Below are 14366 nucleotides of genomic sequence, written 5' to 3'. Positions count from 1 at the left end.
CGCATCCTCGCAGGTAGGGAGAGCGCGGGCCCGGCCCCGCCCCCGAGGAGGGGATGGAGGGACCCGGGGGAGGAGGGGCGCGGGTTCGAGCCCCGGGAGGGCCCGGAACGACACGGAGGGGACAGGAGAGCGCGGGCGAGGAGAACGCTGCTTCTCTCCCACCCTGCTCTAACCCTAAACCTTTTACTCCCCCCGCAGGAAAAACTACAGGCAAACAACACGAACTAAACTACACCTACAGGAAAACAACACCAAAAAAGTCTCTCTCAAGAGGAAAGCACTTTTTAAAAGCAGAAATGCGCGTTTCGAATTAAAGCACACTGCCACAGCATCTGACAAAGCGGCTCGGCAGCCCCAGCCGCACTGAAACACGCACGAGTGACGAGGAGCAAGTGTTTCAGAGCCTGATGGAACTGGCTCGGCTCGGCTGGAGGATGGGGGTCACATCCACGCACCCCGCACGATTTGACGGTAATTGGTGTGAGCAGATCCGGCACTTTGTTTCCTGTTTACTGCTCGCACTGCAGCGGGGTTTTACAGAATCCCTGCTCCCGATATGACTCACTCGGCCCTCGGAGGAGCTGCCAGCAGCCAGGCGTGTGTGAGAGCAAAGCTGAGCCCTCGCCATGGCCAGCGAACTGCTCCCCTCCCCTTCGTCTGCAGGGCAGGAGCTCCTCGGCACCGCTGCACAAAACCGGAGCGTCCAGAGCGATCCCGTCCCCGCACACCGCGCTGCTGGGAGAGGATCGCTCCTGTTCTCACCATCCCGGCCCTCCGAGCACCGGCACAGCCCCGGCCATTCCCATGGCAGCGCTCATTCCCAGTGTGCCATTTCCAAGATTCCGGCAATTTAGGAGCCAGTCTGGCTGGAGCACTCTGCCTGTTTTCAGCAGTGTTATCAAATCAAGCTGTCGGGCAGCTTGTGCATCGGGAAGAGCCGCTTCCCAGAAGCCAAGCCAAGGTTTCTCCAAGGCATTGTGAAGAACCTGGGAATGCTGTTTCCAGCAACAGGCTTGCAGAAATTAATTCCAGAGCAGGAGAGGATATGGGAAAGTGTTGTACTGACCATCAGTCGTCACCAAACAGGTCCTAGAGTGCTGCATTTTATCCTCACAAGGATCTGAGGTCGCCTCAGGCGGCTCTTGGAGCGCATTGCAAAGGGAAAGACAGACAACAAATCAACCTGAGCCCCACCAAGAGCCTTAGGGTTGCAGATTTGTGGTGGAACCCAAAAAGAGCACAGGGCAGCAGAAATAGAGAGGGTTTCCATGGAATTCTGCTCGTGGCATTTCTCCTGTCCAGCTCCTCCTCCCTCAGTGTGACAATAAATGCACAAGGATAGAAAAGGCACCACAAATGTCTGTGTTTGCTCAAGGAAAAGAAGCACCCAGGCACAGCAGGGTTCATTTTAGATGCTGAAACTGGGATTTCTGCATGAAATGGTGGAGGGAACACAGCTCCCAGACGGAGCCAGAGGTGCAGCCAAAGCAGCAGCCCGGCCAGGCAGTGTGGGAGGTGCAGGGCAGGGAGTGGCCGGGGATGAACCCACACACCCTGCACTTGGATTCCTTGAAAGATCCAGAGCCCATGAAGGCTCTGCGCTGCCCAGTTCCCATTTAAAAGTCCATCAAAATCATGCAAGAATAGCTGACACTGAAGTATTTTCATATCCTTGCAAGGACAGGTCATGAGATCTCCGGGCCACCAAAAGCTAGCCAAAAAGCACATTCCAAACCTAAATTAAACCCAGATTTAGACTCCACACACTCAGTATATCTAATAGGAACACTTCAGTTGATAAAAAAATGAAATGCATGCAGTGTCGGAACAACCATGAACCTCATTTCATCCATGTGGCAAAGCCACCTATGACACCTGTAACAATATAAGGTAATATTTATGTATTTTTTTAAAATTGATATTGTATTAATAGACTAGTGGAGATTATTTTCATTACCAGCAAGCAAGAGGAGTTTGATGATCTAATATTTGGGGAAAAAAGTAGTCAAAATAGTAATATAAAACTTGTTTGAGAAAACAAGATACTGGACAAGAAAAATACCATGAAATATGGAAAACAAAACCACAGGCACTGAGAAAAGATCTGAACTAGACATTGGTACATATCACAAGAATTAATTGCTGCAGACTAATTACAAGGGTTTTTAATATGTATCTCTGAGAAAAAAAGTCTGCCACTCCTGTTTATAACTGCTGGAGGGAAGAGGTGGGAAGGGTTTCTTTGTTTAACCAGACAGAGCTCCTGGGATGAGGAGGAGCTTGAGAAAGGAGAGGTCAAAACAGCTTTTGATCCTTTGGAGCTGCTATTACAGCTCCCAGCAGAAGTTTTAGAACAGGATATTTATTAAACATCTAAGGAGCCTGAGGAACATCAGCTGGCTGGGAACAGCGACCCCGTGCATTCCCCTGCAGACAGACTTCCCACTGCAGTGAGGTGTCAACATCTGGAAAAACCAAAAAAATGAAGTGCAAGTTGTCAAACATTGGAAATCTTGGAAAACAAACCTTAACACAGCATTAGAAAGCCTTGTTGGAGCTGCTGAACTCAACACATGCTGTTCACCGGGCAAATTCACAGATGACAAAAGCGAACCCAGTCCTGGGTGATGAGCTGCATTTTGCTTTGCTCGGGTGTTGGGATTTGTCTTCATTTAGCACAAACTTTCTAACCCAATGGCATCAAAGGCTCTTTGCTGACTCAGATACCAGCACAAATTTATTCTGCTCAAACCCCAAAACTGACCAAGATAGTTGAGGGTTTGTAGCTGAACTAAGACAAAAGTAGTGCTTCAGCACCCAGGCAAGGCACCCAAGGCATGATGCAAATCCTGGGCCAGACTGCAGCTGCCAATCCTGTTCCAAATGGATGTTAATCACCAAAAATTAAGCCCATTCTCCACACAGTGTGGCCAGTGCAAGAGAAGGCTTAACCCCTGCGTGAGGGAGCGGGGACTGTGGCTGGCCATGGATCTCAGCTGCCTCAGGACAATGTTTTAAGACTTTTTTTGGGGTTTTTTTTCAATATAGAGGCAGGAAAGGTCCTGAAACCAGAGGGGGGAAACCCATATTCTAGCAAATGCAGTCGCAGTCTGCAGGGAGACCCTATGGCCTAGTCCTACAGACCCTACTCAACCATGAGTCCTGTAATTATTATTGAAATGAAGCCTGGCATCTATTCCATGACCAACCCAGAAAATAAAGCATTTCCACTATAATAAGAGTTTCTTACTGCCATCCCATTTTTTCAGAACAACAACAATACAGATGTTTTTTTCCCACCAGCCATGAATGCCTTAAGTTCCCTGGAGTCTGCAGAGAAGCCCAGTGTGTACCAAACTCCTCACAACGATGATGAAATTGGTGCCAAAAGCAAACACCTTTCCCAGAGCTATCACAAACCCCATCATCTGTCACAGGTTGAATAAGGCATGGCAGTGCTTTGCCACCTCTGTCAGTCCAATGCATGCTTCCATCTATCCACACCTTCTTTAAATAAAACTGCTTAATTTTACACCAAATGCCAGCAGCTTTTAAAATCATCTCAAAGCATGTATGATCACACACAAATTACCTGGCCTCAGAAGCAAACATCTTTCCAGCAATGTTAACACTCCTAAACTCTGAAACTAAAACTCTTCCTGGCAAAAATCCACACTCATCTGCACTGCAGCTCAAAGCTGCCTTATACAAAAACATGCCCAAAATTTAAAACACATAGGATTTAAATTTTCTTGAAGATAGTTTATTATTTCATTACACCACAATGTGTTAAATTGCAGTAATTCCAGCCGGACAAGTCGATCCAAACTGTAAGTTGATGGAGATGGTTATTTATTACCTGCTTCAAGACAAAGCTTGCCCTCTTCATAATTGTCTGCCCCATCATCCCAAGGAAGATGAAAAGAGACAGTGTAATTTCAGATGGAGCAGGGTCAGAACAGCAGCATAATCTTCAAGCAAACAATGAGATACTTTCAGACTCAAACAGAACCATGAACACCACTAACTCTGCTCTTTCAGAACATTTAACCACAGGAACTTTTTGCTTGCTTTGTTCTAGAAAAGGTTTCACCCCATGGAGGTTCCCATAAGATGAAGACAGACAAGGTAGCCGAAAAAAAAAAATTAAATACAAAAGGAGTGTCAGATTAACAAATTAAAAGCAACCTTTGGCCACAAGCCACTGGTTTTAATTTGTTAAAGTTTTGTTAAACGATGATAAAAAGACCACAAATGGTTCACAGCAAAATTCCAAATGGTAAATTTAGTGTAAAGGGAAGGTCAGTGTAGTCAGTGATCCACAGCTGAAGGTAAATATTCAGAGGAACCTCTTTGTTACACACGTTTTTCTTATGCAGTAAACATCCATATACTAGATTTAACTCCCTATTTGATTTGTATCCTATCTCTCACAGAGGACCAGATGAACTGTAGTCCAGGTGGCATAATTAAAATCATGAACAGGTTGCAGCTCAAGATGAGATGCAAAATTATTTTCAGATTTTCCACATTAATTCATGGTAAGCGACATCATTTACATACATTTGCGGGCTGTAAGAAAAGGTTCTTCAGTCAGCAGGTCAGGCTCTGCTCCCAGGGAACAGGGACAGGAGGAGAGGGAACGGCCCAGGCTGGGCCAGGGGAGGCTCAGGGTGGACACCAGCAGGAATCCCCATGGAAAGCGCAACGTGGCACTGGCAGGGGCTGCCCAGGGAGGTTTGGAGTGCCCATCCCTGGAGGTGCCCAAGGAATTCCTGGAGGTGGCACTCAGAGCTCTGGGCTGGGGACAAGGTAGGGATGGGGCCTGGACTCAGTGGTCTGGGAGGGCTTTTCCAACCTGAATCATCCTATGATTCTCTAGTACAAATAGCACAGCAATTTTCAATTCTATACTGGAAGGGGAATCCTGCTAAACTTAGTCACAGATAAACTGGACAAACAACAGAGGAGACATTCTTTAAACAACAACAGCAACAACAAAATAAAGCAAAATAAACCAGATCTTTACTTTAAAAGCAGCTGTGTGAGTACAACCCTCCAATAGAATCCACTTCAAATGCTGTAAGAATTTCAAGTGCAGGGATGCATTTCATCCTCTGCTGTTGTCTGCAGGGAGCTCACCTTCAAACTGCCAAAATGCTGCTGACTCAGTCTGCTCCTTGGGAAGGGTCTCATGCAGGGATGCAGGGACAGAGGGAACAGGGGGGTGCAGAATGAGCACAACCTCACCACCTGTGACCCAACACCAGACTCGGGAGGCAACGAGGGGAAAGAAAAAGAGGGAAAAAAAAAAAAAGAGATTGTCCAGAATTTCTTGTGCAAATAACTTGGTTTTAAAAAGCTTTGCCCCAGGCTGTAAAGCCAAAGCACTGTGACAGCATCATGAAGCACACACTGCTCTGTGTCAGCCCACCCCCTCTCCTGCAGCACTTCTTGAAGCATCCTAGGAAGGTACAAACTTCTTGGCTCTCACTCTTGTACAGGGAGTGAGCCAGACATCTCACCACTGCTGAGAGCAAGACAACTTGAGGGTGGCAATATTAACAGAGAAAACCAAAACCACAACCAAAACCAAAAAAAAAACCCCACTGAATGCTCCCCTTTCATGCTTCACTATGAATTTTAAAATAGGAGGTTTAGAGAAACTTTGGCAGGAGGCAGAGATTAAGCAAATAATCACTGTGTGGGAACACAACCTTTCAAATTTACCACGTGCACCATGGAGCTAAATAGGTCCCATGTAGAGAAGTAATACAAATTAATTCAATAATGAGATGTTTTACTATTTATTTGGCTTATTTAATTGAGTAGGGGAGGTATCCTAAACATCAGGTTCAAGGCTGTCAAAGGTCTCACAGTACAACAAAGGGAAGCGAAGGAACCAAAACACAGAGTGTTATGATCAGTTTTTGGTTTGTTTTGCTTTTAAAGACAGCTCCTTGTGGCTGCAAATTTCTAAAAATCAAATTTATTCAAATTTAAAACCAGGAAGAACCCTCTATACCCACCACACTTGCACAGATTTTCAGTCAGATCAGAGTGTTGTCTTTGCAGCTGCAAGACCTTCCATTTCTCAGAAAAAAAAATAGGTGTATAATCATGCAAATTGTCCTCACCACTACTGGAAAGGATTTGGCAGAATGCCGGATTATGAAGGCAAAAATGACATGGAAGTTCTTAAACTAAAGAGATAACTAAAATGTTTGGAGTTTGGATGAATAATTTCAGAATGTACACTGTGAAGCTTCCCGTTCATGTACTAAAACTTAATCCACTTCTAAACATTTCTGATTGAACCAGGCTGAGTAAGAGGTTAAACCACGCAGGAGAAAAGCGATTACTGCCTCTCCCTAAGGCAGTCATTAAGTCCAGGATCCAACGGTGGTGGAGATTTTTATCTAGAAAAACAGGTAAATAAGGTCACTGCAAAACTTTATGAAACCACAGTACCAAAAGTGACAGAGCAGCTGTTGGCTCAAATGAAAAGCAGAGCAGAAAATAGCTGTGTAGAGGTTATGTCTCTTCTGCTGCAGTAGGCAATACAAAGAAAATTCATTTTCTACACAGACTGTATGGCCAGCAGAGTGACTTTGAAAATGAAGAATACTTTGTCCTCTCTCAACACCTTACCCACGAAAAGCTATCAGACACACACTGACCTGATATTCTGACCTTCAAAGCATATTTCAACTTCAATTCTATTTTTAAAATAATTGCTGGGAAAAGGCATGAGTCACAACGCTGCTTGGATCCCCCTGCACTGGACACTCACCAAGGGCTGTGTTTATTCTGAAGTTTCCCAAGTCAGAACAGGCTCTTGCATTACCACCTCAATGTGAAGAACAAGGTCCAGTTCCCTCAGCCACCCAGGAGTCCTGGCCTCTACATCCATTCTGACCTTCCCCATTCTGGCACGGATGTGTGTTGCAAACATCAGGAAGCCCTGGGATACTGCAAAGGATTTCTACCAGAGAGGGATCCCACTTGCTCAGCTGTCTGCTACCTTCTTTATGCTCAGGTTGCAGCATTTACTCCAATCTGCTGTCAGTGAAAGTCAACAAAATGCAAAGAGAAACCTGAGGGAAGCACAGGTGAGAAATACAGGCTCTGCACTTAAGAGATATAGGTGGAATTTGAAGGGTCCCACAGCCAGGCACCTGGAGAAACTCCCTGCTCCAACACTTGGAAAAAGGGGAAATGTGCAAGTGATGAGGAACACGTCACACATGTGCTGATGGAGGCCAGCAGCCTGGGTGGTTCAGCTTTGTGCCCTCCCCAAACCGAGTTTAGGAGCAGCCAAATGATTATGTATCCAGTCAAATTTTGATTTCCCCTTCTTCCTGTGTCATCCAGTTCATTCCCTCTGGAGCATGAGGCTGTTACACACCCCACCAGCACTGTGGATGTCAGAGGCAGCGAGGCCCATGCTGCTGACTCACCTACACAAACCCTCAGGAGTTTGATTGGGTCCAGGCTCTTCATTACAAAGAAGCCTTTTAAGACATCAGAAATAAATCATCTGCCTGGTTGCCTTTAATGAAAGCTCTGTTACACAGGAAAAAGGGGGAGGGAGCATGAAACAATATCCATGGTGGAACAGCCAAGCCAGAAAAAAGGATGTCTGAAGAACAGAATGAAAGACTTGAGAATTAACTCAAGAAGAGAAACAATAAAGCAGCATGGAAATGGAGCAGGAAGGTATAAACAGGAAAGTTACAAATGGAATGAAAGGCTAAAGTGGCTTTTTTTGTTGTGAAAGAACAAACACACCTCATTAGGACAAAGAGTCAGTAACATATTCCCATGTACCAACTTCCCGTGGAACGATCCCCGGTTATTTCAGTGGATTACAGCTGTATGACCAGAAGAAATCATTTCCACATACTGGTGGGGAACTTCAAAAGCAGCTAACAAGGCTGAAATCAATCTCTCTTCTCTTAAAAGTTTTACATAGCAAAGCCTTGTAACAACTGCCCCGAGTATTCTCTTAACAATCGCGAGGAGTTCAGAGCAAGCTGCTCAAGGCTATGATTCATTCGTGGCTCTCTGCCAGAAAAATAAATACATCCAAGACCAGTGGCCCCAAGGGGAAAGGTAGGCCACTCTTTAAAAAGCACAAGATAAATGATTTACAGAGCAGAATCCAGTTTTCAGCCTATGTGGAGGAGGAAGAAGGACTTTTTTACGTCTCCCAAAGATTTAGTGCACAGACTTGGATACTGGCAGTGCATCAACAGATGGAGGGAACCAGGAACTATCGAGCTGGGATTTGCAAAACTCACTCCAAAGAGCAAGAAATGACCCCTTATACTGCTGTACACAGAGTTCATAAAGCCAAATCAAGACGTGCAGTGGGTATCCAGCAACACAAGACAAACACAGCTGGCTCAGGTTACAGGGAAGTGCAGTAAAGTCACACCTGTGCAGGGATCCTCTGGCAGAGTGACAGTGACAAACAGCTCAGAGGTGGGCAGGGCCTGACGCCACACAGCCCCTCCTGCACATAAAAATGGTTAATTAGCTGCTAAACAACAAGCAGTACCTTACTTTTCTTTTTTTTTTTCCCCCCCCCACAAGAACATTATTTCTGGGATAAATGCTCAGCCAGGGAGGTGCAGGATGGAGACTGGTGTTTCACTGGCTCATTCTCACACCAGACTGATTTGTCACTGCCCTCTAATGTTCTTTCATCCAGAAGGTCAGGGCTCCATCCTGAACCTTTTCATTTGTCCAAGAGCTTTGGAACTCTCAGGGTCTGCTTCTACCACTGGGATCAGTATTTTCTGTTCCTAACCTTCCCACTGAGCACACCTGAGCAAGTCAACACCTGGTTTTAGATTGCTTTTCATAAAGCTTATGCTGAAAGATAAAAAGTGCTTTGGCTACTCCAAGTCCTCACTACACAGGAGGTTAATACACTCTACCCACCTTACAACTACATATTAAAGACTTCTAGATTATCTAGAAAGGAACCCTTCATGCTAACAAAAAAATCTAGCCAAACCCCAAGGTTGAGTTTATTTAAGTGGCTTCAATTCCCTAGTTCCATTTTTTATAATATAAACTTTTCAAATTGGGGACTTCAGCCTCTTACTAATAGGGACAGAGAATGCCAGGCCCATACAAACCTTCTTTGTCCCCATAAAAAGTTTAGGCAGCCTTGTGCCATCAGCAAAGGGGCATTTGAGGGGACTTGTTTTACACTTTCTATCACCAATGGATAATGCAAAGTGTTAGGTATCTGCCTCTGACATTAGAAAGCTTCACTGTGATTTATTTCCTATTTCACAGTAATTATTTCCTGAGTCTGGATTAAAATTTCACACTCAAATATTTAAAAAGAATCAATATTTAAAGTTGCCCTGTGATTAGAGCAAGTCTGCATGAGTCATATTACATACAACAATGGGTTTTCTATTTTCTTTCTTAAATTTATGCTCTGAACTTCTCCCTGGAAACAATTATTGGACAACTTCATTGAAATAATTTCTTTTTTAAAGTGAGATCACTAAATCAAATATAGTTTGAGAGATGATGATGATCACATAGTACACAAGACAAAAACCAAACATGCTAATCAGGAAAGATAAATTTTATTTCCATTTTTTACCATTAAATTATTTTTATCATTGACATTCCCACAAGTAAAATGAAATCTTTGCTGAATTTATTTCTATTAAGAAAAATTTCCCAAATTAGCAAACCCACCTGAGTCAGTGTGAAAAATATTCTATTTACAAAAGATCCTGCCGATTTATTGCACCAGACATGGATACTGCCAGTAATGCCCATTTTTTCACAGCAGGATTAATGTAAAGAGTCATGTAAAACCCCAGTTTTCTTTCCTTTAGCTAATTTAAAGGGAGTACAAGCTCCATCTTTGTGGGCAGTATTTTCAGGGGGGAAAAAGATAATCAAAGAATTTAAAAATATATACTTTTGTTCATAATACTCCCAATTTTCCAGTGTTTGGATAGAATCTTCTGCCAAACAACACCTATTTCATAGGTCTGCCCAAGCAGAATTCTGATTTTCCTTCCACCTCTGGCCCTTGTGACAACGCCTGTGAGTTGGGCACTTTTCATCTCAGCCTCATCAGAAGAACACACAGTTCTATTGTTATTAAATATCCTTATTTATTAACATTATTAAATATCCTTCTTAAAGGATCTGACACCGGCCGAGCTGCTCGTTTCCCTCTCCCACACTGTGGCAGCTTTTTGGATTCAGGATGTCACACACCTGAGAAATAATTTCCCATTCACAAGGTCTGCCCTGCAGCAGCACCCAGGGAGCATCCTCAGGAATTCTAAGGATGAACCTGGCAGTGCAGGAATGGCAGAGGACAGTTCCATACCTCCTTCAAACTCCACTGATTCTCCAGGTCTGTAAATCCCTGAAAGGACTAAATTTGGGACATTTTATTATTTTGAAAGAGACCTTGAGGGTATTTTGGGAAGTAAAGCTAACAACACATAGAAAATGAGTGACTTTGGGTTTTAATCCATCTGTACAATCAATGTTTTTTACTTAGAGTTCTTCAAAATTCAAGCTCTAATATACAGGAAAATTCATTTCAGTATTTACAGAGTATAATTCCTTTGCCCTATTGCCAACAAGCCTCCCATTAAAAAGGAAAATTGGGCATTTAAATCATCAGAACAGACTTCTTAAATACACTGTAATCTTCTCAAGTATGCAAAGTCACATCTGCAAAACATTTAGAGAAAAAGTACCATTTATTTACCCATACACAGTATGTAAAGACTCAAGATGTCTTCTTTAACCCTCCTTTTGTCATCTTATATAATTTCTTCATACTGTAAGTTATGGATTTCTTTGCCCCTAAAAAGCAAAAAAAAGAGGAAAAATATCAACATTTAGGAAGGCTGACTCAGAAGGTGCTTAGTACATCAAATGAAGTATTTCCCTGGGGGAATGACAGCCTAATCCAGCAGGCAGACATGCAAATAACCTTCCTGTCACAGTCATAACACAGTAAATAATGACACCAAAATTACTTTTAATGCTATCAAAGCAGAGAAAATAGAACAGAATTCTGGTAAATACCATGCCATTGCACTTGGCATACAGCAAAGGCAGAGATCTCAATTTTCAGAGATACAGCAGCAGTCGTTGCCTCCATGAATTGAGGAGTTTTAGATAAGATGGGATTGAGGATGACCCCCACACAATTTGTAAAATGTATCCTCGGAGTTAAACAACTTCTGAAGTTCTACCAGAGATGAGCCTTCTCTTACAGACCTAGAGTAAAAAACCTACAGCCTTTTGCTGGGTTTAGTCATCGAGTATTTGTAAATTTAAAAACAAAACACTGTTAGTCTTGGCATTTCAGGGGGGTTCTGAGATCCCAGCCAGTGCAGCTACTTGCTTTTCCTTTTTTGTTTAAAAAAATCACCCCAAAACAAACAAGTAAAAAACCCAACACAACACACAGAGTGAGTGTTCAGGTTACAACTCAGTCTAATCACACCCTTACAAATTCACAACTGAAAAGGCAAGTTTTTAATGCTGCACAAAAAGCTCTACTTTTGACACCTGCACAGATTAAAGGTATAGTAGATTACACTTACTACAATCTTTGCTATGTTTATTTAATTGAACACCTGATAACACTGACTAAAAACACACGGAAGGAATTTACCCAGAAGTCAAACAACATTACAGACCAGAACACAAGGAAAGATCTGCAACAAACAAGCAACCTCAACCCAAGTTTAGCCATGTGCTGCACTGGATTTTTTAATTTTTTGGGGGCATAATAATAATTGATTTGGAAAGACCTCAAGAAAAAGAAAGAAAAGAAAAGCAAAAGAAAGAAATCATTTAAAGATATAATATTTTAAGTGATAGATGCATTCAAATTTGAGTTGCAAGAAGTCAAATGAGTAGGCAGCAATAAGGAAAAGTGCACACTTTTATTTGTGAAGGAATGTGACAGAGTAAGAAGGCTCTGATAACAGGCTGCAGACAATCAGTTCTGCACTTCTCATGTCTCCAACTGCAATTTAAATAAACACAACTTCACCTTTTGTAAGAAACCATCCATACATGTATTTTGAACTTACAAACCCATGTGCATCCCATATGTATGCTCCAACTTTTCCATATTTAATAGGTTTTTGTAAAAGCAAGCACACTAATGAAGTCATGACAGGCTTTTCTTTGCAGCATCTCAAATAACAAGTAAATAACCATGTAAATCCTCAAGTGCCTGACATATCTGCATGGAGCTTGCACACACAGCAACAATTCCTGTTGCGGCACAAGGCCAAGCTGAGCCCTGGCACAGCACAAATAAAAGAAGTGGTTCCAACCCACAACGTTAAAACTGTGGCTTTGAAAATACCCAAGCTGCTGGATGCAGCCCCTCTGACAGAGGAATTGCTCTGCCATTCCAATGAATTCCAGGTACTTCTGGAAGTGCAGTCCAGCGTGTGGCAGAGCCACTGCAGCACAGCTGAGCTGGGCTGGCACAGCAGCCTGCAAGGAAAGCGCTGCTCTCAGCCTGCCCGGCTGCTCTCAGCCTGCCCGGCTGCTCTGCCCGTGCAGCAGCTCAGCAGCAGGAGAGCGCTCTCCTCCTGCCCCTCCGCTCCCTGAACTCCCCGCACCGCATGGAACGAGCTGCTCGCACCGCTGCCCCAGCACAGGCACAGCGCGGGTTTGTCCACCCAGCTGCTTCCCTAAAGCAGCCCTCGGGCTGATGAATCACAGCTGCAGTAAAAGTTAATGGTTGTAATTACGGCTCGCTCTCAGAATCCGAAGCAGTTGGACCACATGAAAATGTCTTTCTACTTCAGCTCTGAATCTGGGACTTGGTGGTTCCACCTCCCCTTTGGATTTTTCCACTGTAGGACGCAGAACAAAGCCCTGATGCACATGGGACCGAGCCCACAGCATTTCAGTGTAAACACCACTTGTGCCTGGTTTCACTTAATCCACGCTGAGTTTTCTGCAAGTATCAGTGCTGGAAGACAGCAATTTGGCTGTGAGTCCCCCAAAGTCTCCTGGTAGGTTTGCCCAGCTGCAGTGCCCCATATTTCCTTTGGAAAAGGAACACTGATGCAGGTACTGCTGAAGAGCTGCCATGTGGAGCAAACAGTTTATATATTTGTAGTGCACATGCAAACCTTGTACAGATATTTACAGTGAAGCCAGTGGCCTGCAGTATCTGCTCAGGCAGCTGCTGAAGAGAGTAGTCATCACAAAACCAGAGTATTTTATATGTAAACCTGTTCCTTAAAAAAAAAAAATCCTTGAATCATTAAAAACAAACACCGTTCAGAACATTCGTGCTAACTTAAAAGCATCTTGAACAAATGCTTCAACTGATGATTTAATCTATAAGATTGTATTTATAGAAAAAATTTCAAGGCTTGCAACATTCCTTGAGTAAAATATAGAGAAGAAAGAAGCTAAAGAAGTACCAACATCTTCAGAGGAGCTAAATATAAGAGCTGCAGAGAGAGTTCCCAAAGCCCAGGCAGACTCTGGCTATGTGGGAAAACAAATCAAACCCTGGTGCCATCTCTAATGGGAAACAGAGAGGCAACCTCACCACAGACTCGAAGAAATACACAGGCGCATTTTCAAAAACTAAATAGAGCATTTAACAACAAACAAAAACAGACCTGGAGCTCGACTTGAAAACCACATTGGCAGAAAAAGAAAAAAGTTCTCTCAACTGGGTTGAAATTCCTTCCTGTGCTCGTGCTTCTTGGCAGTAATGTTAATACCCAGCATGGCATGTCAGCACAGCTATTGCTGATTTAACACTGAATTTGGAAATGCTGTACCTTGCACTGCCATGCTGTGGACCAGAGCAGGCATCTCACCTTTGCTGGTGTTGTTAAGATAAAATAATCAGCTAAGGAAAACAGATTGTGTGCCCTATAACACTTCAAAAAGAGGGATGGCCAGCTAATGAAAACTCTCTCTTGCAAGCAAAGTATTTGTACAGTTACTAGGAACAGCAATAAAAAGTCAGAGCTTACTTCATGGAGCCACAGATTTCATGGATCTCTTTCATATTTCTTTTATTTAAGCTACTGTTCTTGACATAAGCACTGTGGAAGGTCAGAACCTTATACTTTTCCTAAAGTCTCTGCTAGAAAGTGTGAGAACAGGTCTTAGTGGAACAGAATAGTAGACAAGATTTGGATAAAGAATAAAGAAAGAAATGCAGCATCCTTAGGGACTGAATTTCAAGCTCCACATTTTCCTGTAAAACACATTCCTTGCCTGAGTCAAGCAAATACTTCCATGTAGGAGCCACATTCCTGTTTTCTCTGTGTAAATTCTGTATCCTATGAACATGGAGAGCC

The 14366-nt window shown here is 43.3% G+C and overlaps 1 protein-coding gene across 1 annotated transcript in view; it reads right to left on the bottom strand.

Annotated features, from left to right (window-relative positions):
* Positions 1–9595: 9595 nt before the first annotated feature.
* The window catches only part of TAMM41 (TAM41 mitochondrial translocator assembly and maintenance homolog), a 26071-nt gene continuing 21300 nt past the window's right edge, over positions 9596–14366 (bottom strand). The window contains exon 9 of the mRNA XM_008636032.2: positions 9596–10866. Coding sequence (XP_008634254.2) covers positions 10790–10866 — 77 coding nt within the window. The 3' untranslated portion in view covers positions 9596–10789. The remainder of the gene's footprint in view (positions 10867–14366) is intronic.

This window comes from Corvus brachyrhynchos, unplaced genomic scaffold (assembly GCF_000691975.1).
Source record: "Corvus brachyrhynchos isolate BGI_N302 unplaced genomic scaffold, ASM69197v1 scaffold266, whole genome shotgun sequence".
Classification (NCBI taxonomy): domain Eukaryota; kingdom Metazoa; phylum Chordata; class Aves; order Passeriformes; family Corvidae; genus Corvus; species Corvus brachyrhynchos.
This window is presented reverse-complemented; position numbering and strand designations above follow the sequence as displayed.